Raw genomic sequence first — 27248 nt, forward strand, 5'->3', positions numbered from 1 at the left:
ACAAATTAGCCAAGGAAAAATTAAAAGTAACAATAATTTTATCATCTCAAATTCTAAGGTGCAATTATGCTTGGTAAAAAAAAGTTAGCAAAATATATAAACAACACAAGTGTAAGGTATAATTTGATTTTTTTTAATATGATAGATGTTGTTCAAATAATTTGCTTTGTACATGCACAAATATAATCGACAAATTGTCTTCATCGACAAATTGTATTGTGTTTCAAACCCATAATTGTACATTAATTTAATGCAATTCTAAATAAATTTTTATCGTAAACATCATTTGGGTCTTTGTCATCACTACATACAATGTTTCAAGAGAAAGATTACCACAAGCTCCTAGAAGATAGCATTATATGCTTATTTATATATTAAATTTTTACAATCAAATGATTAATTATCCACCCTATAAAATCGTTCAATAAACAACATAAAAAAATATATATTGTGACATAGGGAATGAAAATAAAATTAAGCACACAAACAGAGTGGGAATTTTTTTTTACAAATGTTATCTTTTTTATTTTTAAAAAATTTAGATAGAATCATTTTATCTTGACTATTTAATTTAAAAAAACTTATTTTAATAACAAATTCAATATTGACAAAGTGTACACTGACAGAATATAATCAATAAATTAAGTCCTATTTGTAAATTTATTGTAAATGAAAAACCATATTTGTGGATGCCACAACTACTCCTGCCATGCATAACTTATAAAACCATATTTGTGGATGTCACAACTACTCCTGCCTTGCAAAAAAAAAAAAAAAAAATCTCAAACTTTCCAAATAAATAACCAGACGAAATTAATGTAAAAATCAATTGATGAATGACCCGTGCGTATGCACGGGTTACCGACTAGTATATATATAAACATTGATTTTAATTACTTTTAACATTGTTCTTACTTTTTCAATTCAATATTTTACTTTCAATATTTTATGTTTTTTAAAAAATTATAATTTATTTTTATAGTATTCCACAAGCATCAATTTTGTCTCCAAAGACAAAAGTATTATATTAAAAGTAAATTATAATGATCTAAGTAAACTATATTTAATAAAAACATATATAATATTTTAATTAAATTATTGAATTGAAATGAAAAATCAAGATTAAAAACGATAAAAGCCTTGTTCACAATATATAAAAAATAAAAAAAATAAATTACATAAGTAAGTTATATGTAGCAATCTTATTTATATAAAATAATAAATATATTATCTAATTTAATTTCACGCATAAAATAATCTAATTATCTTAATTAATATATTTTATTTTATTAGTCATTCTTAAAATAATTAGAAATAATAATAAGGTAAAAAAATACTAAGAAAATGTCATAAATCTAAAATTAGAAAACAGATCATGTAAATAATTTTACACGATTATCAAATCATAAATATTTATCATATAAATTAATTTGTTACCTTTTTTAATAATTACTTTAAAAATTATAAAACATTATAAATCTACTATTAATTTGTTTTTTTTTACAAAATAATAAGACTTTAAAAATATAATTTAGTGTTTTAATTCCTCAACAAAATTTAGTAAGATACTACTACTAATTATCACCATTCAAATATTGAGATGCGTCATGAGTAGGGGTGGGGAAACGGGTCCAGGTCTATGTACTGGCCCGTAAGGCCTGCGGTCCGCACAGGTTACGGATCAATTTTTTAAACGATCCATGGTTATGTCATATTTTTAGGTTTGTCCTGCTTAACCCACAGACTTTGCGGGTTTGACTTGCGGATTGCCCGCAACCCGCGTTAGGTTTGATTTGTGTGACCCTGACTCCCCAATTATATTATGTTTGATTCTCTCTTTTCCACTTCAAACTTTTCTTTTAAAATAACTATATTAGATAAGATAAAAATTTAAAGATAAAATAAAAGATTTAAATTAAAAGATGATAAAGATAAGAAATGATAAGATAAGAAAAATAAAAGATAACATAAATGAAAGATTAAGATAAAAAAGATAAGTGATAACATGATGAAAATATTCCTTTTTGATATTTTCTCGATCTTTTTTTCTTTTAATCTATTTTTTTCATATCTTCAAGCTATAAATAATAAAAACATCAATTTTTATCATTTAACTTAAAATAATTGTTAAATAAATATTTTTAAATATATTTCAATATATTTTTATTATAAAAAATAGTTCAAATCATATTTATATAGTGGCACAACCTTAACCCACCATCGCGTCACCACGCAAAGTACATCTCTTCTCTCTAGAATTTGTTTTTATCCTATTTTGGTTGGGACTGATTCATTGTTGTACTCTTAAATGTGGAGATAGAAAAGACTCAAGTTACTTTAAATTTTGAATAATTTGTGCGGTCGGAGATATTTAAATTTCATATTTTAGATTTACTGTTTGAATTTTCTTTTGTTAAGACATTATTTATTTTATTGATGTAATTGATTAATTATTGAGATTTTATTAACTTAATTTAATTGTATTGTATTTTTATTAAAATTGAAATTCTTTTAAAACTAGGTTCGTGGACGGATGCATTTGATCTGCGGGATCCACGGGAACGGACTAATTTATTTGATCTGGGTAAAAAACGGACGGACTGGCTCAATTGCGGACGGGTCAGTCTGCTTATTCACCCGTAGTCATGACACGCATCACAAGAGTAAATGAGTTCCTATATTCATTTTAAGTTTTAAGATAAAAAATGTGATTTATGAATTTAATTATATATCGGCGGTGGTGGATATTGAGTTATTGACCTTCATTCTCATAGAAAGAGTCTCGCCTAGCCACTACTCCTACTTCATATCATATCATTCACATTCATCTCTCTTCTTCCATCCATCATCGAAGTAATAACAACATTCGCGCGCTCTTCGTATTTTCCTTCTTCAATCCGCGCGACACCAAAACCCTAGATCCGGCGCAATCATCGGTAAAAACCCTAACCGCCGCTTCCTTTGTTCTTTTCACGAGAATTTCGTTTACTTATTATGAACTGTTTGGTTGATCAATCGGATTTGTTTCAGATGGTAGATTGATAAATTTTACTCTTTTTTTTTGTTTAATTATTGTTGGAATGTTTATTTAATTTATAGCAAAATTAGTTATAGAGCTGATGGGTTGTTGATGATTTGTGGGATAATAAAGCGAGGATTTTGAAGACGGTAATTGTTGTTGGAATTGGAGGAGAGGGTCCCAGAAGGTGGTGGTAATGGGTTTCATGGTGGATATAACTGAATCTGTTTGTGCATATATTACAGGGAGAGAGAAAGTTTTTGACTTTGAGACAATATTGCTAGAGAGAGGACCGGTGGTGGGCTTGGCAAGAAATGGATCCTGGTCGCTATGCTCTGCATCAAGGCTGGGATAATAACAGCGTAATTGTGGTTTCCTCCTTAAATAATTCACCTATATGGAATATATGGGGATCATTATTCAAAGAAACTACTACTATTAGGGTTTCAATCTCATTGATTTTTAATCGGAGAATTCTGAAAGAAAGCTAGCTGTGGGGGCAGTCAGATATGGACTCCATTTGCCTAACCCTCGTCTCACCATTTGATTATTTGTTCCTGACATAGCTTATTCTCTTGAATCCACAGGCTCTTGAGGGATACAGCACCGTCCATGACCCCAACTTCCGGTGAGTGCAATTGAATTGCTTCATGCTTATCATCGTCGCTACGGTAATCTGAAACCTGTGGGTAAAAGTCTGTGTCTTTTGAGGATATTTTTTTGTTTCTTAATATGTTGGTGGTGTGGTATGTGTACCTCTTCCCATGTGTGATTGTACAACTGAGATCTGCTTTTGTGTTTTATTATGCATAATGCTTGCCTTATGAGTATAAGGATAATGTAGTTATTTTGATGCGTAGTATCGAATTTTATCTTTTCTTTCCTCCCATTTTACCCATAATTTTGGCAGGGTTGGCGGTTCCTATGATGAGAGAAGGTTTATAGATGAAAGATATCCAAGGGATGCCGTTTACCAGAGAAATAATTTCCCCCGTGACATTTTGGATAGGGAGGCTTATCTGCCGCCAGGACCTCCTGTTGGCCACTGGAGTCAAACCAAACGGAGAGGTTATGATGAAGATTATCCACTTGACAGGGAATCTAGACGTTTTCAGAGGCCCTATCATGAATCATATGATCAGATTGATGGTTTCAGGGATCGTGAGATTGACACCTATCCAGAATATGAAAGGTTTCGGGATGGCTATACTGGCATTGAAAACTATGGTGATCGAGGATATGATAAACCTGCCAGGTTTGTAGGACATGACCGTGATGATTATGCATATGATGATGATTATGACTACAAGTCCCGAGCATCCTCTCATCATCGTAGGGAGGATAGCCATGAGAGGGATCATGATCATGGTCGACATAGTTATGATTCTGATTATGAAAGAAGTAGTAGAAGAGATAGTAATTGGAGGCGACGCAAATCACGTGATCGGGAACGAGTTAAGAGTGGTCATAGTCGGGAAAGAGATCTGAGTCCGCATAGGAGACATGAGCGTTCTCATTCACATTCACATTCTCGTTCTCGATCTTGTTCACGTTCTCGATCCCCGTCTCATTCCCATTCCCGGTCTCAATCTCGTGGATATGATGACCATCCAAGATCTAGGTCCCCCCGAGGTCGAAGCCATGGTCGAAGTTATAGGGAAGATAGCTATACTGACAGTCGATATGACAAAAGTGAAAGACGTAGGGATCGTGATGATAAACGTCTGTGGGAGCATTATTCTGTGGTATGTGCTGAATAGTGCTTTTATATTTTAGGTAATTATCTTACTACTGTTAGACAATCTGATTTAAAGCTGTTTTCATAGGCCCCATCTGCAACTGTTGTTGTGAAAGGTCTTTCACAGAAGACAACTGAAGAAGATCTATACCAAATCCTTGTACGTGGTTTGTTTCGTTGAGTGTCATCATTTACTCTTGTAGATTTTGATAATGTTTTTTTTTTCTTATGGGTATCATCATTTATATGATTTTAGGCTGAATGTGGTCCCCTCCGTCATGTTCGTGTTATAAAGGAGAGAAATTCTGGTGTCTCTCGTGGATTTGCATTCATTGATTTTCCTTCTGTGGTATTTATCATGTTTATTTACCAATGTTATACTTATATATCTTGATTTCATAAATGTTGTATTGAGTTTAATATATTATGGATTAGGGAGCTGCCCAAGGAATGATGGACAAACTAGGAGATGATGGTCTTGTTGTGGATGGCAGAAAACTTTTCTTTGAATATAGGTATTTTTTCATTTTTAGGGCTTCGCCAGTTATTTGTACTTCCAAGTTATATCCTGATGCTGTAAATTACAATAGTCTATATTGCCATTTTGAGCTATATTTGTTGCAGTAGTAAGCCAACAGGAGGTCCTGGTCCAGATGGAGCTATGAAATCAGGTCATAATTATAAGAGCATGATGGTTCCATCCGATTGGATGTGCACTATATGTGGCTACATAAATTTTGCACGCCGGACTTCCTGCTATCAGGTTCATATTTTTCCCCTGCATCCTTTTTGTCTTTTTTTGAACTGTAGACTTTCTTCATGCTTAATGCTTTCGATTATCATGCCAAGATTAATTTAGGGTAGTCATCCTTTTTACAATTGAGGTGTAAGTATGTATGTGTACATATGTGCAAATATTGGATTGGTTCAATGCTCATTTCTTATTATTGCAGTGTAATGAGCCACGAACTGATGATGCCCCTGCAGCAGATATTTCATTGTCTAATTCAGCAGCTATAGGAAAGAAAGGTTCAGAAGCAGGTAAGTATAACTCCCATACCTGACATTGATGCTTTATTAATGCTTTGTAATTAACTATATGTGCAATCAGGTCCAACTCATGTGTTGGTTGTCCGTGGATTGGATGAAAATGCGGATGAGGAAATGCTCCGCTATGAGTTTTCCAAACATGCTCCGATTAAGGTTTGATTACTAGTTGAGCTAGTTAATTAATCCTTTTACTATGTTTATGCATTGGTGGGGCAGGGTTGTTCTTGTTTATGTTGCAATTTATATGCTAAGTAGTGTTGTTATCTATTACAGGATCTGCGTCTTGTGAGAGACAAGTTTACTCATGTCTCAAGGGGATTTGCATTTGTACACTTTTATTCGGTAGGTACAACTTATGATTAATAATTGAGTAATTCTTGTTGCATGTTGTGCTGTACTCTCTCTCTCTCTCTCTTCCTGGTCTTTAAAGGTTAATATCTATGTCACACATTGATCACTAAGAACATAAAATGTGTGCATTTCGAAGGCTTGTGTCATTGCATAGTTAAATGGCACATTTTACATCATTTGATGATATCTTCTTCCTAAATATTTTCTAGTGAATTTGTAAAACAGTCTAAAGAGTGAAGACATAGCTTTTTTATGGTGGACTTTGTTAGTTTCTTTGATTGAAATGACAGTTCCCATATTTGAAGGATTCATTGGAATTTTGTTAAGTAATACTTTGGGAGTTATATGGATAAAGGGGTGTTTAGAAGATTATATGGGCTTATGAAGGTGGTTTATTACCTTTCTGTAAGCTTTTAATAAGCTCCGCCTAAAAGCCTTATCAAATTAAGTTCTTTTTATCTTATTTCTAGAAGCTTATGGCTCAAGCTTATGATTAACTCTGTTATAATAGAGCATATTGAATAACTGCTGTTTACCCAAGTTTGTACATTTATATTTATTTATTTATATATTCAGTAGTAGCTATCTGTTTGTGTTTGCCATTGGAGTCCTATGCAAATGATACCGTTCATTTTCACATTTTTGTTATTTGTTTTCTAGAAAAAAAAAATGAGGGGAAGGGAGGGAGTCTGGCAAGAAAAGTTGCTCGCTAATAGGTGTTTGGGTAGGTATTAATGTGGCAAGATATTTTTGTTTAGGTGGAGGATGCTACCAAAGCTCTTGAGGCAACGAATGGAACTATGCTTGAAAAGAATGGGCAGATTCTAAGAGTGGCGTATGCAAAAAGTATCCTGGGCCCTGGATCAGGAACATCAGGAACTTCCCAATCAAGCAGTCTTGCAGCTGCTGCTATCGAGGCTGCGACATTTGCCCAACAGGTGTTTTATTCTTATGTATTATGAATTTTGTATTTGTAGTTTATACATGTTTAAAGACACTGTATTATTTAAGGTGAATATTGACAATTTCAAAATCATTTTATGCAAGTTTAACATTGTTGCTGCTTGTATTGTCTGAGGATGATTACCTTAGTTCCAACTTCCTTACTTGACATTTGGAGTAATAGGTTATAATAATTGGTAGGGAATCTGGTGGAAAATAACAGGGATTCTGCCTCAGATATTGGGCCAGTTTGTTTAAACTTTAAAAGAAAGCAATTGTGAAAAACACTTTTTTTTAAAAAAAATATTGCGTTTTTAAGAAGCAAATAGAATTTGCTTCTTAAGAAAAGCAGAAAAATGCTTTTTTTTTTTAAACAAAAGCAGTTTAAACAACATACTGAAAAACATAAAACTGCTTATTTTATTTAAAAATTCACTTTCTTTAACAACTAAGTTTAAACAAACGAACTAATTTTTATAAGAAAAAAAGTATTGCACTGATTATGAAAAAAAATTGCTTCATAATGTGTTGGGCAAGACTTAAAATTGGTTAAAAAAATGTATAAAGCATTTGCATCACTTATTGAGAAACATGAATAGGGAGTTCTGATTTCCTTAAGCTGAAAATAATTGAGGCATTATTGAAAACCTGTTCTTTGATAATTTAAAGTAAATGATTGTTGTCAAATACAGCAGAAGTGTTTAATCTAATTGGATTTTCATTTGTACACAAAGCTTTCATAATTTGTCTGATATGAGCTGGTTTCTACTTTGGTGTACAGCTCCTAGGTAATTAAATTTCCCATATGCGTTTTCCTGTATGTGTAGTCACTGATTCTTTTTTTGTAGAGGGGAATTTCCTGCAAGTTTTATTTGTGATTTCTCATTAAACATGCCACATTAATATTTTGTATTTCTTACTACAGTTTTGTATTCTTAATTATAGTTCTGATATGCTGTAGGTAATTGTTATCGTAAATTTGATATATGTATTTTTGGTTTTACCCAATCTTCAGTATGATTCTGTGGGATGGGCTCCAAAAGAATACAACCCAGATGCCAAACAATCTACTGGTCCAGAGCAAACTGGTGCAGAAGTTGGTGCTCCACAATCAGGCTTTGTTTGGGATGAAGCATCGGGTTATTACTATGATGCTGCTTCTGGGTTTTACTATGATGGAAATACTGGTATGCATCTTGATTGAGTTGGTTGTAAAAGCCTGTATTGTTTATCTTAAAAGTTTATCAAAAGCATTTTTTGTTTGCTGCATATGTAATTCTCAAGTAGCTTTTAGATTCTCAAGGCTTTTTTCCCTGTTATGTGACCCTTTTTTCTAATGAGCCAAAAGCAAGTTTGGAGAGTCCCCAAAACATGCATGTTGAAGTGAACTCTACTCCTATTTATTACTGGTTCAGTAGTGTCAGTCAATTTTAAGGCTTTTTTTAATCCTGTGTTCCCCTTCTCTCCTATTCTTCCTTGTGTAATTGAGTTCTGCTAGAAGGGAGAAGGCTGCAAAATTTTTGCTCATCTCCTGTTTACCTAGTATGTTTCCATGTCTGCGCATGTCTTGTATTCACACACTATATAACATTGTGCTTTGGGAAATGTTGCTTATGGAGCTTGCATGTATTGGTTGAGCCTATTTTTTGACCAGCATTAAGACTCGGAATATACTTGTCAAAAGTTGTATTATATTTATTGTTTTATTTTGGTTTTTTACACTCTTGTTATATGTAGGTCTTTACTATGATGGTAATAATGGGATTTGGTATTCATATGACCACCAAACTCAGCAGTACATACCTTGCACTGATCAAAATCAGAATAAAGCATCTAATGAGTCTGAACCTTCTAAGGTATCTGATGGTTCTGGAAGTAAAAAGGTCATTTCTGCACCAGCTACTGCTGTTGCACCGGTTGAGAAGCCAGCTTCATTGGCAGATGCTGTCCAGGCTGCAGCAACTGCTGCTTTAGCTGCAGAGAAGAAAGAGAAAGAAAAATCAAAGGAAATAAAACTTGCCTCAAAAAGCAGTATACTGGCAAACAAGAAAAAAATGAACAATGTGTTGACAATGTGGAAACAAAGGAGCCATGAGGGGCAGGCTACTCGAGTGGCTCTGGAAGACAATCAGCCTTCTGTTTCAGCTGATGATAGGTCATATTCTTCTGGACATTATGCAAAGAATAAGTTAAAAAATGAGACTATGGTAAGGGAAAGTAATGCTTCTAATCCAGGAAGTCACACAACTCTTGCCCAGAGTGCTGCTATTGATTCTCAGGCACAGCCACAGCCTGTTAGTAATAGCCTTGGAGGCACTGTGATGGGGGTTATAAGGGGCTCAGGAAGAGGGGTTGTTAAAGCAGATACTTATTCAGGTTCTACATCTGTTGCATCATCTATGCCAAGTTTATCTACAGCAAATGTTGATGCACAGACAGTTGCTACTCCCTTTAGAACAGATGTATCTGCCCTGGGTTCATATACACAATCTGTGATTGTTGGAAGTGGTCGAAGAAGGTTTTCAGAAATGCCTCATTCTGCTTCAACTCACAAGGAACAACCTCAAACAACTTACCGGGACCGTGCAGCTGAGAGGAGGAGTTTATATGGCTCATCATCTTCAGTTGGAAATGATTTAGCTGACCTTGAAATTGGCGATTCAAGTAAGACTACTTAATTTATATTAGTTACTAATTTCAAAACATTGTCTCTTGTATCTGATGAAAAAGGCTCTTCTTCGAGTAGAGGAAGCTTTAGTTCTATGTTAGATGTAAGGCATTGGCGTGCTACATATTATTGTATTTGATGATTAAAGGTGTAAGGAATCTTTTCTTCTTTTTTTAATAAGGGAAATTGAAGAAATTTTCCTGGTTAGGAAATCAAAATTGTGTGCGTGAATTCTTCTATAGTTTTAGGTATATATATATTTTTTAAAATATAATAGAATTATGTTGTTTATTTTAAAAAAAAATCTCTCTAGGCTGAAAACTATCGTAGCAAGTTCATGTATCAATTGTTACGATAATATTTAAAAAATTTAAATAATTAAATTGTAAGTTTGCGAGGCAGTAGGTTTACTGGTAACTTAGATATGTGGATTGACGTTTTGAGAAAATATTTGTTTCTACCATATGTATCCTTGAAGATCGAGATTTTGCATCAAGGAAGGGTGATCCCATGCCATTCCCTCCTGGGGTTGGTGGAGGACGCATAGTTGGAGATGCCAACCTTGATACTTTTGAGGTGATTACGGCAGACAAAGCAATTGATGAAAACAATGTTGGTAATCGGATGCTTCGCAACATGGGCTGGCAAGAAGGATTGGTACCGTTTCGTTCCTCCTCATTACATGAGTTTTTACATATTACACTTATTTTTGTTATTCAAGTTGTTTGGTAGAGCTTGATACTTTTTGTTGCCGCCTCTTGCAATAAGTTCCAGTATTCCAAATTCCCCCTTTACAGGGATATGTTGGTATTTTGATCCTAGACCCAGATAGTATTTTCCTCTAGTTTATATTTATATGTGTGTGTATTTTTTATTCTTTAGTCAGTTTCGACCTCAAGAATTGGATGGGATACCCCTGGAAATTTGGTATTTTCTCGACATATCTGCCGAAGGATTCTAACATTTCTACATTATGGTTGTTTCTTGTATTACGGATAATTTGATGCACAGGGACTAGGAAAGGATGGGAGTGGAATGATAGAGCCTGTCCTGGCACAAGCCACCGAAAATAGGGCAGGACTTGGGAGTCAACAGAAGAAGTTGGATCCTAGCCTTGAGGTGCAAGCAGGGGACAGTTACAAGATGCTTATTCATAAAAAAGCACTTGCCAGGTTTCGGGAGATGTCAGAGAGTTAAGATTTCAGCACAGCATATAGGATTTGATTTAGCTTCGATAATTATTATTTAGATGTTATATAAATATTCTTATTGTAAACACTAGTTTGCCAGAACAATTTTGAAATTTAGTCAACATGTCAAATTCTGCCCAAATTAAGCACGATCTCTGCTTTGGTTGAACTCTGACGAGTGTTTTGGAATGCCATTCAATTTTTGTTTTGCCTTTAGTTGAGTCCAAGTGGTACTGTCCTATGGGTGTGGTTTCTTACATATTTTGCCATTGAATTTATGCTTTGCGTATTTTGAGATCAAGAAGCCTTTTCTTTGGTTCAAGATAAAAAATACTTTAAAAGAATCAAATTCCTTTTAAAAAATTCAAACATCTGTATATCACGTATACAGTATGATCTAGGGTTTGTTGATGTAGGTAACAGACAGTGAATAACATTAATTTAGCTTTATTAGACCGACAACCATACTAGTATTCTACCTGAATATTTAAAATTAAACTAAAGTATATTTTTCATCATCAGAAATTTAAAAATATTTGAAATGTTGTATGGCTTGGGCATAAGTTTGGATAAATTTAAGAGTGTTGCTAGGTGCATCCAGCAAAATTTCTAAATGGCAAAAATGCCCCTAGGTTTTTTTTCTTATAAAAGCTTGCTTTTTTTCCTGCGCTTCACGACTGCCATTTTGGTTTGCTATTTTTCTCTATTTTTGTGGTTTTCGTGCGGCATTGTCTCGAGTTCGTTGGTTCGTTGTGAACGGTTAGTTGCGGTGAAGGTGCGTTGCAGTGGTTGACGACGACAAACGAGGTATGCAGAAGGTGGTTGCTGTGTCACTGACGTATGGATCTCTTATGGATCAAGTTGATCCGTAAGAGGCTTACAGATCAACTTGATCCGTAAGTTCGTGTGTCACTGTTACAGATCAAGTTGATCCGTAGAAGACTTGATCCGTAAGTCTCTTACGAATCAACTTGATCCATAACAGTGACACACGAACTTACGGATCAAGTTGATCCGTACGGATCAACTTGATCCCTAACAGTGACACACCAACTTAAGGATCAAGTTGATCCGTAAGAGACTTATTTTTAGTATTTGATGTTTTTTGAATTTAGTTTCCTTTTTTTCTTTTAAATTACTAATTTTTTTGTATGGCCATTTTTTGTTTGAGTTGGTTAGATGGACGAAAATATGTGGATGTATGAAATAATGTCTGAATGAGCGGATATGGATTATGAAAATGCAGAAGAATGTGGTGCGAATGAACCACATGTTGATTGTTCGGATGCGTTCAATAATTCTCAGGTTATAATGTTAATGTTTGTCACAGATTTAATAAAATGAATATTGGTAGAAAACTTAAATTATGTGGATTGCTTTGTAGGTGTTTGAGTGCCGAGAGGATGTTTTGCGGTGGGCTCGATCCGTGGCTCATGAAAACGGATTTGTGGCGGTGATTTTAAGGTCGGACATAAACACAAGTAGTAGAGGAAGGACTATGTTTGTGTTAATTGGCTGTGAAAGGAGTGGCAAGTATAGGTGTAGGAAAAAATAATTTATCAGAAGTGACACTGGGACTAGGAAATGTGGGTGTCCCTTCAAGCTTCGTTGCAAGCCAGTGGTTGGAGGAGAAGGCTGGATGGTGAAGTTGATTTGTGGAGTGCATAATCATGAATTGGTAAGTCATTAGTTGGGCATCCATATGCGGGGCGATTGACTAAAGCTGAAAAAACACTTATCGCTGATATGACGAAGTCCATGGTGAAGCCAAGAAACATTCTGCTAACTCTGAAGGAACACAATGTCAATAGCTGTACGACCATTAAACAAATATACAATGCAAGAAGTGCATTCCGTTCTTCCATAAGAGGAAGCGATCTTGAAATGCAACATTTGATGAAGCTTCTTCAACGCCATCAGTATATTCATTGGCACAAAATAAAGGATGAAGACGTGGTTCATTATATCTTTTGGTGTCACCCTGATGTAGTGAAGTTAGTCAACACATGTAATTTGGTGTTTTTGATAGACAACACCTACAAAACAAACCGGTACAGACTCCCATTGCTCGATTTTGTTGGGGTGACACCGACTGGGATGACATTCTCTGCCGGTTTTGCATATCTGGAGGGTGAACGCGTTAATAATTTGGTTTGGGCTTTACAATGCTTCCGAGGCCTTTTTTTAAAGTGTGATGCCCTCCCTGGAGTTATTGTCACTGACAGAGATCAAGCATTGATGAATGCAGTGAAGGATGTATTCCCTGAATGCACAAATTTGTTGTGCAGCTTTCACATAAACAAGAATGTGAAGGCCAAATGTAAATCACTAATTGCACAAAAAAATGCTTGGGATTATGTCATGGATTGTTGGGGATGTCTGACTGATTGTCCTTCAGAACAACAGTTTGATGAATGCCTGAAGAAGTTCGAAATGGCTTGCGCATCTTGGCCAATGTTTGTTGACTATGTCAAGGAAACATGGATAATACCACACAAGGAAAAATTTGTTTCTGCCTGGACTAATAAGGTGATGCACTTAGGAAACACAACAACAAACAGGTATGAAACTGTTCAACTATTTCTATTAACATGACGAATTTATGGAATTGCATTATTGTATATGTTTATTTTTATTTGTGTATTTGAAATGTAGGGTTGAATCTGCTCACTCGTCTTTTGTTACAAAATAGCATTGGAGACTTGTGCAGTGTGTGGGATGCCATGAACAACATGATTACGTTGCAGCACATGGAGATTAAAGCATCATTTGAAACAAGTACACATGTCATTGGACATGTGTTCAAAAAAACCTTATACATGAGGCTTCTTGGAATGGTTTCAAGGTATGCTTTAAATCAGATTGCTGCTGAATTAGAGCGTGTTTACTATGATGGCAAGAATCCCTCAAGTTGTGGTTGCGTGGTGAGAACCACGCTTGGTCTTCCTTGTGCTTGTGAGCTATCCAAATATGTTAGTGGTTGCATCCCACTGGATTCAATCCATATGTTCTGGAGGAGACTCAGTTTTTCAGACCAGGGGTTATCTGAGCCTGAGGTGAGCATCAAGGATGTAATGGAAACAATATCCAAAAGATTCGAAGAACTTGATGTTTGTGGCAAGTTTACTCTGAGGACTAAACTTTGGGAAATTGCATACCCTGATCAGAATTCGATGTGTCCTCCTCCAGCAAAGGTTAACATAAAGGGGGCACCAAAGAAAGCTATGAGCAGGAACCCAAGGTCAACAAAGCGCGATCCATCTTACTGGGAGTATGTAGATGCCTTTGAATCTATGCAAAATAGCAATTCGTTAGTGAGGCGTACTGCATCATCCTCTGAGCAACCGAATCGAAGAATGATGATGCCTATGTTGGACCAGTTTCAGCCATTTATGCACGACTTCATTGATAAGATTGTTGATGTAAAAGCTGATGGTAACTGTGGATATCGGTCAGTTGCCGGTTTATTAGGTATGGGTCAAGATTCTTGGTCGATGGTCCGCAACCATCTGCTTAAAGAACTTGCCAAATTCTCAGAAGATTATATCAAGCTCTTTGGTGGCATGGAGAGATTTGAGGAATTAAGGATGTCACTACTTGTTGATGGATTAACCAAGGTATTTAATTTATGTATTTGATTTTTAAGAATTTACTTTGAAATTAAGTTTGACGTGTATATTTGTTTCATTCAGGTGACTACGAATAAGTGGATGGATATAATGGACATGGGACATGTCATTGCATCAAGGTATAATGTAATCGTTGTATCCTTGTCTAAACAACAAAGCACAACATTCTTTCCTCTTAGAAGTCAACCGTTGGCAAATTCTTCATTGCATCGTATAATTTGTATCGGTCATGTGTATGACAATCATTTTGTTGAGGTACATTGCAGATATGAAGTGTTTTTTTTTTTTTTTTTTATATTTATGCAATGAGATTTGTAGGAATGAGTTAACACTTTTTTCGCATGTACAACAAGTTTATTTAAAAGAACATTGTCCCTTACCGCTTGTAGCATTGTTATGGTCTAGCAATTGTCATCCGCAGGCGAAGTCGTGGCCAAATCCATATATTAGCAGAATGCAACATTACAAGAGTTTCGTGATGTTCAAGAGAGACTATGTTGACATAAATGAGGATTGAACATATAATTTATAATGACTGATCATTTTGAATTGGATATTCACATTTATTTGTTACGTCCATAATAAAATCATTACTTAATTCTAAAAAAGCATGTATGATATATCGTTGTCTGAGTTGACTACACATTGTGAAAAAACGTGTATGATAAATTGTTGTCTGCATTAACATAAAGCGTGTGAAAGGACCTTGCACAACATGACTACACATGCAGATCTGATGCAAGCTAAAGCATGTCACGTCATTGGTGTAGTTGACAGCACATACAGAAAGCATGTGCATGCGTATTTTTAATCTTTAAACAATGCAGCACTGATATTAAAACTCATCTATATATATGACACAGCCTAACACTGTAAAAAACCACAAGTTTCAGTGGTAACCCAACTCTTAGAAAAAAACTATGGCATTCTTGGGAGAGACAAGCAGTCAGACAGTTGTGAACTCCACATTAGGTTTTATTTTTCCAACTGAATCCATTGTTTACAATGACAGTGGTGTTTCCTTTCAAGCTTCCACCCCAGTTCCCATTCGAGTACCTAACGGGTGTGATTTTCAAACGTTAAAAACCATAATACACAATACCCTTAAGCTAACCGACAAACAATTTTTGGATGAAATTTACTACCGGCAACCTTTCACGTATGCAGGTAATCAATTTCGGTTTCAATGTATGCAACTAAAAGATGATGTTGATGTTAACACAATGTTAATGTGTAATCATGACTTTTCGTTTGTTGGTCCGATTGAGTTATTATGTAGCATTGCTAGAAGCCCAGATGGTATTTTAAACTTACTTGAAGCTACTATGACCCCTACTTATGATGCCCTGCTATATTACAATGGGAGGTGGAACATGTCACGCAAAAATGAGTTTGTTGGTTACTCGTTCATAGGAAAAAATCCCAAAAAGTTTGACATTCCCATTGGATGTACCATGGATGAACTGAAGGATTTGATCAAGCAAGTTGTGCCTCCTGGGATTTCCCTTTATGGTATTGATGAAACACAAATGGTAAGGCGATTGTTTTTTCGGAAACCAAGTCTCCATAAGTATTCATAAAAAGTTATATAATTTGAAATAATTGAACTCAAAACCAACAATGACGTAGTAAAGGTGTTGATTAAGTCTAACTACTAGAAAAAGATTGGGCCAATAGAAATTTTAGCTATTTTCAGTAAACCTGTATCGGAAATGGAAGACGAGTTGTCTTTGTCGCAAAATTAGCATGAGTTAGTTGTAGTATTTGATGCAAATTTAATTTCGTTCGACTATGTTGAAGTTAATGTACTGTTTGAATTCATGTATCGCATAATTGTTTTTTTTTCCTGGAAATGGAAGATGAGTTGTCGTTCTCTGTTAAATTTGTTTTCTAATACTTTTACTTTTTTGTCGGTCTTGCAATTTTATTTTAAATATAAAAAAAAACTACAACAACCAAAAAAATTACAATTAATTATTTAAACTCGAGTATTTCATTTTTTAAAAACAAAATACTATAAAAAAAATTAATTACAATACATTTTGTCATCAATTAAAAATAATTTAATGTTTTACTAATTAAAAATATTTAACAAAGTACATTTAACTCTGATGCAAAATATGGAAATGAAGAAAATAAATAAATTATATGAGTCAATTATTAATTTAATATTATGTATAATGCTTCAAATGAGATGAGAATGTTTTATTTTTTAGTCTCTCAAATTAGAAGGTTTTCTTTTTTAGTCTCTTAAAATAAAATACGGATTTTTATATGAGGAGACAAATTAAAAAAAACATTTTTTTAATTTGATAGAATAAAATTATAAATTTTTTAATTAGAAGTTTTTTAAGCATGTGTGTCCATGTTTTCAACTTCTTTATTTCAATTTCCATTTTTTGTTTAATTTATTCTTTTCTACACCCTTTTCAACTTCTTTATTTCAATTATATTTAAAGTTATATTAAAAATTACTTTTTATTAGTTGGTAAACTAAGTTAACTAGATCATTTATAATAATTTACATATACTATAACTAAGTTAACTAGACCATTTTAATAACACGCATGTATATAGACACAAATGTAAAATATGAGATAGGATTCTAGGTTTTTAGGCAAAGGGAATACACAATCAATGGAAATAAATAAAACTAACATTACTAATGGAAATAAATAAAACCAACATTACTAATGAAATGGGTTCATGTACAATATCTGTATATACATCGAATATCAATATAAAATATGTAAATAAACTACGCCTGATCCGTGCGCTACCTGCGTCAAGACCTAACATATACTAGCTGGTCCTGTGTGACACTCCTGGCCATCCTGAGGCATTCTTCGATCACTTCATGTGTCGATGAGCCTGGCGTGACCACTCCTAGGCTCAGATGGCGCTCCAACCTCTCAGTAATCCAAAGACAAACTTCCTGTTAAATACAAAACAAACAGATTACACAAATTATTATGAAAATATTGACGTAAATGACATAAATTATTAGTATTACTTACCACTACATGTCTAGGCTCCTCCACAACGGGCCTCGCAGATGTCGACGGTGCTCCTGGCTCCGGCACGTGAGGGATATCTATCCGTGGGGCCTGAGGGACGACTTGGGGCTGCGGGGCATGACCATCTGACAGAGGATCTGATGCGTGGTCTGGTGTCATGAAAGGATGCGAGATGTGGAAGAACCAGTCCATGTAGTCGCTGACACACTGACCTGACACAACGCACACCTCACCTGCTGGAACCATATGATCCGAGTAGTGCATCCACCTGTCATGTATATCATCATACGACACCCATGAATCGACAGGCGAAGCAGGAATGGTCTGGGTGTATAAAAGCTATCGCACGACCCTCTCTGGTCGGTAATAAATAGCAACAGGCCCCTAGCGCAGGAGACTGGAATAACATGAAATCAAATGGAAGTCCCGGACCGGTCGGTGCTCCCCATACGGGATCCAACAGACATCCAGAATCCGGAGTTGGTCCAGGCGCTCCCTGTACGTCAGTGTACGTATGCTCTTCACGGTCTTCTTCGTCGCAATCCACCTACAGGCATGCGGGGAATCCTCGTCGTAGTCCTGATCAGTAGTGGACTCTACGACTGAGGGAAAGTGCTCGTATATCCAGCACTACAGAGGTAACATCAAAATGATAAACATTAATAATGAAAGTCTAAAAAAATTTAAAGTTGAACACTGTTGAACCTCAATGAATGAAAAACATGTTTGTTACTTGCAGCAGTGTGATGTAACCGCCAAGCTGTCGGTTGCTGCTGATAGAGGCATCGTTCAGCTGGTCGTACATATGCACCAGAGCAGCCACTCCTCAGGCGTACCTCCCGGTTTGACTGAGGTCACGAAGGGCCTCCAAATACACAACATGCACATTGGTTGCACTCTTGTTAGCAAACAGAGTGCAACCCAGAAGACGAAGAAGATATGTGCGAGCCGCAGCTGTCTAATGACCTGCCTGGCATCGGTGCTCGTATAAATCACGTACCCATTGCAGGCGTACGTACGGTCCACGACATTGCCTTGTCTCAACCCTGGCAGCCTCTGCAGAGACCATCAATAAGTCCACCAGCATCTGAACTACATCATCCACGTGCAAGGGCTGAAAGGCGTGCAAGTCGCCAACCACGGGCAGATGCAGAAGCAAGGAGACGTCGTCCAGCATGATCGTGAGCTCTCCCACAGGGAGATGGAAACTAGATGTCTCTCGGTGCCACCGCTCGACAAACGAGGACAAAAGTCCCCGATCGCCAGTGTCTACCGAACACGCGATTAGAGGACTTAGTCCTGTCCCAACAACTAGTCCCTCAATGGCAGGTACAAGCCTGCCTAAACTATGAATCTTCCTCCCGTGAGAGGATAACTTCAACTCAGGATGCTCCTGAATTGAAGTATAAAGGAACGCAAAATTTGTTAAAATCATCATTTAAAGGAAAACTAATTTCAATCATAAAGTATAATTAACAAGTAACTAAAAATAAATATTATAAATACCTCTCCCGTCCGTACGCTGCAAGCAACGTGATCCGCATACTGGGTTAGCACGATGGGTCGCTCGGACCACCCAGAAATCCCTCATGCTCATCCTCAATAGCCTACGCGCCTGTGTCTACAGGAATGTCTGCCCTGGTTTCCTCAACATCAACTAGTGTCATCGGGTCATCCGGAAATACGTCAGCCTCAACATCTGGCGCAGGGACCACTGGCTCATCGTGTGCCACAGTCACAGGTACTCGCTGCCTCCGTGTGGATGCGGTAAGCCGTCGACGCTGCGGAGCATCATCGGAATCATCACGATCTCCTCGCCCCACACCTCTGCCAGTAGCGTGACCTAAGGCATGACCTAATCCTCTAGTCCTAACCATGATCTGCAAATCAGTACCACAAATTCCATCACTGATTTCATTCACTTAAATTTTCATTGCTCTAACACAAATTTCATCAACTCAAACTCACGCAAGTTATCAGGATTTCATTGAGGAATTTGTATGCAAAACTACTTGGGATAAGGTCAAAACTTCCATAGACACTCTCGTAACTTCCATGGACACTCTGGAATGTATTTTCTTTTTGGCTTTCGGAATGATTAATTTGAAAGGTCAAAAAAATTGTAGAAAGAGTACAGAAAACAATTGGGAAGTGCAAGAAGCAACAACCCTTGACATGGGACGAGTGAGGACATTTCTACCTAGGCCATTCTTAGTTAACCTAAATACCTAGCAAAATTGATTAGTCCAACCCAATCTTAACTTTCAGCCTACGATTGTCAATATTGCCCAAAACAAAAAAACCATTATGCCATGTATCATTGTATTGAACAAACATGTTTCTATTGGATTGTGATTGTTTCAAAGAATTAAGTGACAAGTACTTTTACTCTTTTTCATCAATAATTAGCTTAAACTTATACCTATAATATGTGGTTAAAATTTTGATTGACTCATCATCCACTACTCACAAATCTCTAGTCATGTGGAAACCAACGATTATCTTGGTGCGCAGATTGATTTTCCATATCTTAAACCCTTCTCTGCCATGCCATTGCCATTATTAGAGAATCAATGTTGATATATATCATTTTAAAATATATATTTTTTGTTGCACAGATCCTGCGAGAATGATTGCTAGAATGAACATTTGCTCATACATAGCATAGAAGAATTATTATTATTGGGAAGCAACTACAATAGCAGCAGCAAACATGGAGATGTCTTTGCAACTCAACTGCAAAACGACATTCGCCAATAGAAGAACTTGGGTTTGGAGCTGGATTGTTCTTCCCTACCACTAGCCAATGCCACCCGACTAGTTACTCTCCCAATTCATCCTACAATTGTTTCCTTTTTCATTTATTCTTAAACTTGATGCTGTATTTCACCTTCATCAAGTAACAATGATAATTTCTTTCAGGCAACTGTTAATCAATATCCTAGATTCTTATTAAAAAAATGTTATTAACATACTCTCAGCTGTAACTTTTAATATATTTTCAACATGATGCTTACACCATAATTATGGGTTATGTTAATGTGCTTATGCTTTTAGACATCTTGATTAATATAACAGAATTAATCTTTCTTTTTTTACCATGGCGATGTCAATTCAAGGCTGGTTGGCGCTCTATTTGCATCAATGCCAGTGCAGGTTTATTAGCTACCCTTGTTCTACTTTTTTATACTTCTCATGCCATATGATTGATCCTGTCCACCTCGCTCTGTTCAAGTTTGTATAATTGACCTATATCTTTTGGTTTTAAAAAATAGAACACATTAAATTTCTTTTATCAGTATGTACTTTAACTTCCATAGACACTCTCGTAGCTTGTCCAATAGCTGATACATAAATCCATTCTGGATTCAAGAAATAAATTCATTTCATTTTACATTCCTATTTTCTTCTATGAATATTTATAAAATACATTATCTGAATAGTGCTTAACTAGTTTTTTTCAGTCACCAATTCAGCATTCAATCCTAAATTCAAGTTCAAGGGGTATTAGGTTACACAAATGAAACTAGAGCTAAGGGTAGAAGGTTCATCCAGAGTAATGGCACCTTGGATGAAACCTATGAACCATACATAAACAAAGCCAATAATTCAAGTTCAAGGGGTGATGTCATTTTGGTCGTAGGTGCATTAGGTAGTCCCCAACTTATGATGCTAAGTGGCAATTACATAAAAGGAAATTACATTTTTGCATTAAATCCAATTGAAACAATTGATATTCTCCAAAATGACACTATTTATCAAATATTTAGCATAGACTCAAAGGTGATCCTAATAACCAAAATTCCTAATTTAAAAAAAAAACTCACTATTTATCAAATATTCAGCAATTTTTAAAATTAAGATTGAAGTTTCTGGATCAACATGATCCGTAAACTACTCGAGTAGTTTATGGATCAAGTTGATCCTTCCGGATCAACTTGGAAGGATCAACTTGATCAGTAACCAACTCGAAGCATCCCTACTCCGACAATAATGGCGAAAACATGGTTACGTCGCTTACCTCAATGGTGGACGGTGACGACGCTCCCTCGACGGTGGACGGTGGTGTTGCTCTTCACGGAAACCTCCTCAATGCACCTCACAACCTCTTCACGGCAAGGTCCTCTTCACGGCAACAATGGTTTGTGGCTGAAGAAGAAGAACAACCTTTCCCGACAATGGTGACAAATGGAGACACCGGTGAGGTCAGCAAAAAAAATACGAAAATGGCTGAGGTGAGGAAGAAGAAGAACGAAACAATATGAGGAAGAAGAAGAAGGAAATTGTGTGAGGAAGAAGAAACCAAAACGGAGAGACAGAGTAGTGGGAGAGAGAGAGAGAGTCATGCATTTTTTTAAAAAAAATTAAGCCAGGGGTATTACGGGCTTTTCACCTCAAGTGCTAGGTGCACCTAGCAGCACTCTAAATTTAAACTCATGATTTTTAATTTAAATTTTAGAAAATAATTTTCAGAGGTGAAAAATCGTCACAAAATGAAGAAACTATTCCAATTTTTTAAATCTTTCTTTCCGAACTTTCATCCTCTTCGAAGACAAGTCCTCTATCTCAGTTTGGTTTGATTATGTCTTGGTATCCAACTTGCTTTTGCCAGCATTGGTCAGGTCCTCCCTCTTCATGGATTATTTATATAATTGTGGCCTTGAGGAGCAAGTTCACTAAGAAGGAGGCGTCCATCTTATAAGGGTTCCCAAACAATATTAAAACTCAATAATCAATAACCCACATAAAATATTGAAACGAAAGAATACAAATAATGAAATTAACAATTTTTAGATTAAGAAAATAATAAGTCGAAACTTGAACCACTCTTGATTCTTCCTACATCATTAAAATTAATTTAACTCTATTTCAAAGATTTAATAACTTCTTGTAGGGATGCTAGGTAACTTTTGCCTCAGTTTCTTCAAGCCATCAAAATATATTGGTGGTCACCTATATGTCAATCGATTCTTCTTGTGCCGGTGTTCGACAACCTTTGCATCCCAACTGTAGCAACATTGACATCACACAAATTGTTGCCTTTTCTCTGTTTTTCCCCTTGTTTTGAGAAACTTCCTCATATTCGAAAATTATGGTTGAGTTTTTGAGGACGAATCCTTCCTCTTTGTCCTTGCTCAGATCGAAACTATTGCAACAACGTGAATGGGTGTTGGCTGGGGTTGTGCTAGAGTAAGGTTAGGGATGGTGGTGGGTGGTGGGTGGTGGATCTGCACCAGAGATGGGTGGTGGTGGTTTTGGGATAGTGTTCAATTGCGTCGATGACTGGAAGTTGAATGCAGCAAGGTGAGGAAGGTGTTGTCTCTAGCTATGGTGGTTAATGGGGTTTAAAGAAGATGAAGAAGGTTAGGGAAGAGAAGTTTGTGCAAGTTTTTAATCCGCATAAATCATCCACTCCTGTGGCCAATGATGAGACCAACGAGGGAGTAACACATAGGTATGGAATCATTCAAGTCTAGCTTCAGGCCAAAAAGTAACATTTCAATTTTGGAAGGACTAAACACGAACATTTTCATATTTAAGAGGATAAAAAAATATATTTTAGCCTTAAATTTATGTTGGTGTTTGTTAATTTAGGGCATTCTCTATTGGGGATTACGATGGATAGAATTACGGTATGATATTATAGTGCTTATCTTCATGTCTAGTTTTTTTTTTTTTAATTTTGAAAATATTATTTCTAAATTGAACAAGGTTGTTAAGATTGTGATCATTCTTTTAGAATCTCATGATACATGTTGCGAACGGTGTTGTGTTGAACTGCTAAGAGGATCGTGTGGAGGTGGGATCATTGTGAAATTGTGATATTGCAAGTAGACTCATGTGATCAACAATCTTTGGTGAGTTGGTATACGACAAAAAAAATTAGGTTAGGCCCACTTGACCTACTTTCACAAATCTTAGGGTCCATTTGAGGTGGTTGTGAATATTTGATTTTTTGGTTTTCGAATGCAATTTTCAAAACAAAACATATTTGGCAAAAATGGAATTGAATTATTTTATAAATCATTTTCGAAACATTTTTACACTCATTTTTAAAATCAATAAAAAAAGGTTTTGTAAATTTGATTTTTAGTTTTAAGGAAAAAAAACATGCACACATTTTTCACATTTGACAATGACATTTTTTGTTGCCACAATCGCTACCACCTCCGTCATCACCACCACCACACCACCACAACCATCACTATCATCGTCATAATTGGCTGCAATCACCACGATCATGGTTATCCATGTGGCCTCAATGAACTCAAGAGGGGGATCAATTGAGTTTATAAACTTTTTCTTTGTTAATACACTCTAATTCCTTTTTTATATAATAAATATGATAATGTATCAAAACTTTGATTAAAAAGAGAAAAAGCAAGTAATTAAGATCTCTACCAATATAAATGAATACAACAAATTTACAATAAAAGTAAAGAGATAAAAGAAGAGAGAATTGAAAACTCGATTTATAATGGTTCAGTCACTTCTCGTGCCTACGTCCAATCCCCAATCAAACCACTTGAGAGTTTCACTATCTTTCAAATCCTTTAGAAAAATAGAGCACTTTTACACCTTGGGATCCCTCACCCTTTGTGTTTGAGTCTCTCAATAATCATGAGATACCACACTCTTGTTCTTACAAGGGATGCCTCACCCTTTTCAAAAGCTTATACAAAGAATATGAGAATTCATTCTCTTATTTAGAGGAAATGTTACAAATTGAAGCACTAGAAGGTTTCTCAATAATAAGTGTATTTGGCCAAGTTTTTAATCAAGAACTTGATGATTGAGAATGATTTTTAAACAAGATATTTTCAAAAGTTTCTCATGTATATAAATGTGTTAAAATGATGAATATTTATAGGCAAAATTTGTTTAAATCGTTAGGGGCCATTCCTAAAAGATGCAACTATTCAAAACACGCTTTTTGGTGTAATTTCAAATTTCAAATTTCAAATATCATATTTTTAAAAAAAAACTTTTATATTGTTGCTTTTGGTAATCGATTACATGATGTGGTAATCAATTATATTGATTCCAAAACTTGAAAAACAATTTTAACGCTTTTAAAAGAAACTAGAAGACTTCATTTAAATTAATCAAATGGAAAATATGCTTACTGGAAAAACCTTTTAATAATTTAACCTAAGTCTTGAATCTTGATGCAATCCTACCTTCCAAGAGCATTGGATAGAAGACTCCAAGAAGATTGGGCCAGAGATGCAAGAGAAGATCCTAGGGTTCTCATGAGCCTTAGGGTAAATTTCGGGCCCATGGGCTAAGTATGAACCCACTTATCTTTGTACATATTAGATTAAGATTTCATTATTTTTGGGTCTTGTATTTAGGGCTCCATAATGTAGGTAGGGTACCCTAGAAATGTAAGATTTTTCAGCCTTTGTATTTTAGGGCACCTAGACTAGTTTTTGTATTATGAGTAGTTTTGTAATTTCATATGCATTAAGTGAATATTTGATGTGTGTATTGGAAAATAAATTTAATTGAATTGGGAGAAGCCCAATCCAATTAAATTTTAGAGGGGGAGGTGAGCATTTGCTTGCTACACCCCTTGCCACATCATATAGTCACACTTTGTGCATGTCCTTCATGCTTTACATGCCTCATGACATCAAAACACATTTAGTGGAGAATCTTGGACTTGATCTTGGATTAGTGGGCTGAACCATAGCTAAAATTCACTAATTATAATTAGTGAAATTTTGGCTCCACAAATTCAATTTTAAATTTAAGTGAAATTTGAATAAAAATTCAAATTTTCCTCCAATTTTGTGTGACACTTAGGCTATAAAAAGAGGTCATGTGTGTGTATTTTTTAAACTTTGATCATTTGAGAATTACACTTCAAAGTTCAGACATCTTTTGAGGCACAAAATTTCGTGCTCCTTCTCTCCTTCTCCTTGCCCTCATCTTCTCCTCCTTTAAGCTTTTATCCATGACTTCCTATGGTGGTGAGCTTGTGCTTGACTCGTCTTCTCCTTGAAGTGACATCTCCAATCATCTTTCTTCCTTCTCCATTCCGCTACCATTGAACTTCAAGAAGCAAATGACTCCATTGATGAAGAAGATCCAAGGCCTACAAGCTCCACATGGAGCTACATCAAATCTTCTAAGTGCTTGACTTGCTCTTGTCCAAGACTCTTCATGTTATTTTGTTTTTCTCTTTCTATCATTTGCTTTTTGGCATCATCAAAATCTACAACATTACATATAACCACAATCACTAGCACCGTTACCACCACCTCCATCATCATTGCCACCACCATCGTAACCAACATCACCACTACTACTGACATTGCTACCACCACCATAACCATCAATGCGTTGCTACTATCATTTTCATCACCACCACCTTCGTCACCACCACCGCCAACTTCATTGGAACCACCACCAACACGACAACCACCATTGTCACTACCACCATCGTAACCATTGACATCACCATCACCATCACCACTGGCATTGCTACCACCATCACTACTACCGTGAATGCCATTACCGTCACCACTATCATTATCACCACCACCACTACCAACAATACCACCACTGGTACTATCACCACCATCACCATCAACACTTCTACCACCACCATCACTGTTGCTGCCACCACCACCACCATTAATACCACCTCTGCCACTGCCACCACTAGCTACAACCACCAACATCGTTACCACCAGCATGTTGTCACTATTGGAAATCTTTAATCCTTATTTCAGTATTTTTTTATTCTTTATGCGGAAGCAAAAACTCAAGTCTTAATATCTACACCATATTTGATTATTAAGGATTTAAGTACCTATCTTGATCTATAATTGGTACCATATCTGAGCATTATGGAATAATGATTATGCAATCACAAACAACGACGAATAATCTTGTTGGCGGCCTTATGGTTCTTCCTCAATCGGAGCCTCTTTATTTCTCCATGGGACCTTTGTAACTCTTTGGACAGGGAGAAGATAACTGTGTGTTGGCTCGATATATTGAGGACCATAGCCTACTTATAGTGTGTTAATCTAATAGGGTTCTCATTATTCCCTAATGGGTCAATAGTGGCATCTGTTCATTTAAGTCCGACATCACGTTATTTGTAGTCTATCATGCTCACCTAATTTGACCACATAAAATAAAGCTCACTAAGGATAAATAACCAATATAATTAATTGTCTTAAATTTGCTCACATTAACTATTGGAATAGAAAATTCCAAAAATATTCTACTTGGGCTACATATTCTATTAATTATATCACAATTCCTTATGCGCACATCAATATGCTATTTATCTCTAGACTTCCTCTTTAACAATTTGGTCCATCTCATGTATCAATAATGGAACCACCGTGACTTTCGTCACTATGTTAAATGTGACTAGACCTCAATGACTAACATATCAATATACTTAATGACATAGATTAATATGGATAAGCTGCATGGAAATTACATGCAATGTAAACTCAATCATGACTATTTCCAACTGGTGCAACTTAAGTCTTTAGCAAGATCAAGATAAAGTCCTTAAGTACAATTTAAATATTGCACATAGATGAACAAGTTTAATAATAAACTTGTAAACTATAATTTTTATTTCTGCAGAAAATCAAATATATGAAAAACCAAAT

At 35.7% G+C, this 27248-nt stretch overlaps 3 protein-coding genes and 1 pseudogene across 4 annotated transcripts; 2 read left to right on the top strand and 2 right to left on the bottom strand.

The window, feature by feature from the left end:
- Positions 1 to 2722: 2722 nt before the first annotated feature.
- Positions 2723 to 11174, top strand: LOC114390708 (SUPPRESSOR OF ABI3-5-like). 2 transcript variants are annotated; one of them, XM_028351555.1, is made up of 16 exons: positions 2723 to 2936; positions 3265 to 3381; positions 3607 to 3647; positions 3930 to 4764; positions 4846 to 4917; positions 5014 to 5106; positions 5193 to 5272; positions 5385 to 5520; positions 5711 to 5798; positions 5869 to 5960; positions 6081 to 6149; positions 6917 to 7096; positions 8116 to 8287; positions 8838 to 9764; positions 10247 to 10425; positions 10780 to 11174. In XM_028351555.1, the coding sequence occupies exons 2-16, from the start codon at positions 3334 to 3336 to the stop codon at positions 10963 to 10965; spliced, it is 3198 nt and encodes a 1065-aa protein (XP_028207356.1). In that variant the 5' UTR covers positions 2723 to 2936; positions 3265 to 3333; the 3' UTR covers positions 10966 to 11174. The 2 variants fall into 2 exon arrangements, with proteins under 2 accessions (XP_028207356.1, XP_028207355.1); XM_028351554.1 differs by having other exon boundaries at positions 2724 to 2936; positions 5382 to 5520.
- A 1011-nt stretch (positions 11175 to 12185) lies between these two features.
- On the top strand, positions 12186 to 15104 carry LOC114389844 (annotated as a pseudogene).
- A 2268-nt stretch (positions 15105 to 17372) lies between these two features.
- On the bottom strand, positions 17373 to 19481 carry LOC114389845. Its single transcript, XM_028350570.1, has 5 exons — positions 19230 to 19481; positions 18605 to 18997; positions 18056 to 18234; positions 17605 to 17872; positions 17373 to 17522 (listed from the first exon to the last, which is right to left on the bottom strand). The coding sequence occupies exons 1-5, from the start codon at positions 19479 to 19481 to the stop codon at positions 17373 to 17375; spliced, it is 1242 nt and encodes a 413-aa protein (XP_028206371.1).
- A 3528-nt stretch (positions 19482 to 23009) lies between these two features.
- On the bottom strand, positions 23010 to 26294 carry LOC114389846 (putative glycine-rich cell wall structural protein 1). The gene is made up of 3 exons (XM_028350571.1): positions 25838 to 26294; positions 23758 to 23828; positions 23010 to 23081 (listed from the first exon to the last, which is right to left on the bottom strand). The coding sequence occupies exons 1-3, from the start codon at positions 26292 to 26294 to the stop codon at positions 23010 to 23012; spliced, it is 600 nt and encodes a 199-aa protein (XP_028206372.1).
- Between the last annotated feature and the right edge of the window lie 954 nt (positions 26295 to 27248).

Source organism: Glycine soja, chromosome 16 (assembly GCF_004193775.1).
Source record: "Glycine soja cultivar W05 chromosome 16, ASM419377v2, whole genome shotgun sequence".
Taxonomy (NCBI): domain Eukaryota; kingdom Viridiplantae; phylum Streptophyta; class Magnoliopsida; order Fabales; family Fabaceae; genus Glycine; species Glycine soja.

Bases quoted from the DNA above. Each gene is read 5' to 3' on its own strand.
- LOC114389846 (XM_028350571.1), bottom strand. From the start codon at position 26,294: ATGTTGGTGGTTGTAGCTAGTGGTGGCAGTGGCAGAGGTGGTATTAAT. The intron at 23,829-25,837 runs GTAATGTTGTAG...TGGTGATTGCAG, and splicing joins GCTAGTGATTGTGGTTATAT to CCAATTATGACGATGATAGT. The intron at 23,082-23,757 runs GCAACAAAAAAT...TTTGGCCTGAAG, and splicing joins CGGAGGTGGTAGCGATTGTG to CTAGACTTGAATGATTCCAT.
- LOC114390708 (XM_028351554.1), top strand. From the start codon at position 3,334: ATGGATCCTGGTCGCTATGCTCTGCATCAAGGCTGGGATAATAACAGC. The intron at 3,648-3,929 runs GTGAGTGCAATT...TAATTTTGGCAG, and splicing joins GTCCATGACCCCAACTTCCG to GGTTGGCGGTTCCTATGATG. The intron at 4,918-5,013 runs GTACGTGGTTTG...ATATGATTTTAG, and splicing joins AAGATCTATACCAAATCCTT to GCTGAATGTGGTCCCCTCCG.
- LOC114389845 (XM_028350570.1), bottom strand. From the start codon at position 19,481: ATGGTTAGGACTAGAGGATTAGGTCATGCCTTAGGTCACGCTACTGGC. The intron at 18,235-18,604 runs GTACGTGATTTA...TTACCTCTGTAG, and splicing joins CGTACGTACGCCTGCAATGG to TGCTGGATATACGAGCACTT. The intron at 17,523-17,604 runs GTAAGTAATACT...TGTATTTAACAG, and splicing joins AGGAGCCTAGACATGTAGTG to GAAGTTTGTCTTTGGATTAC.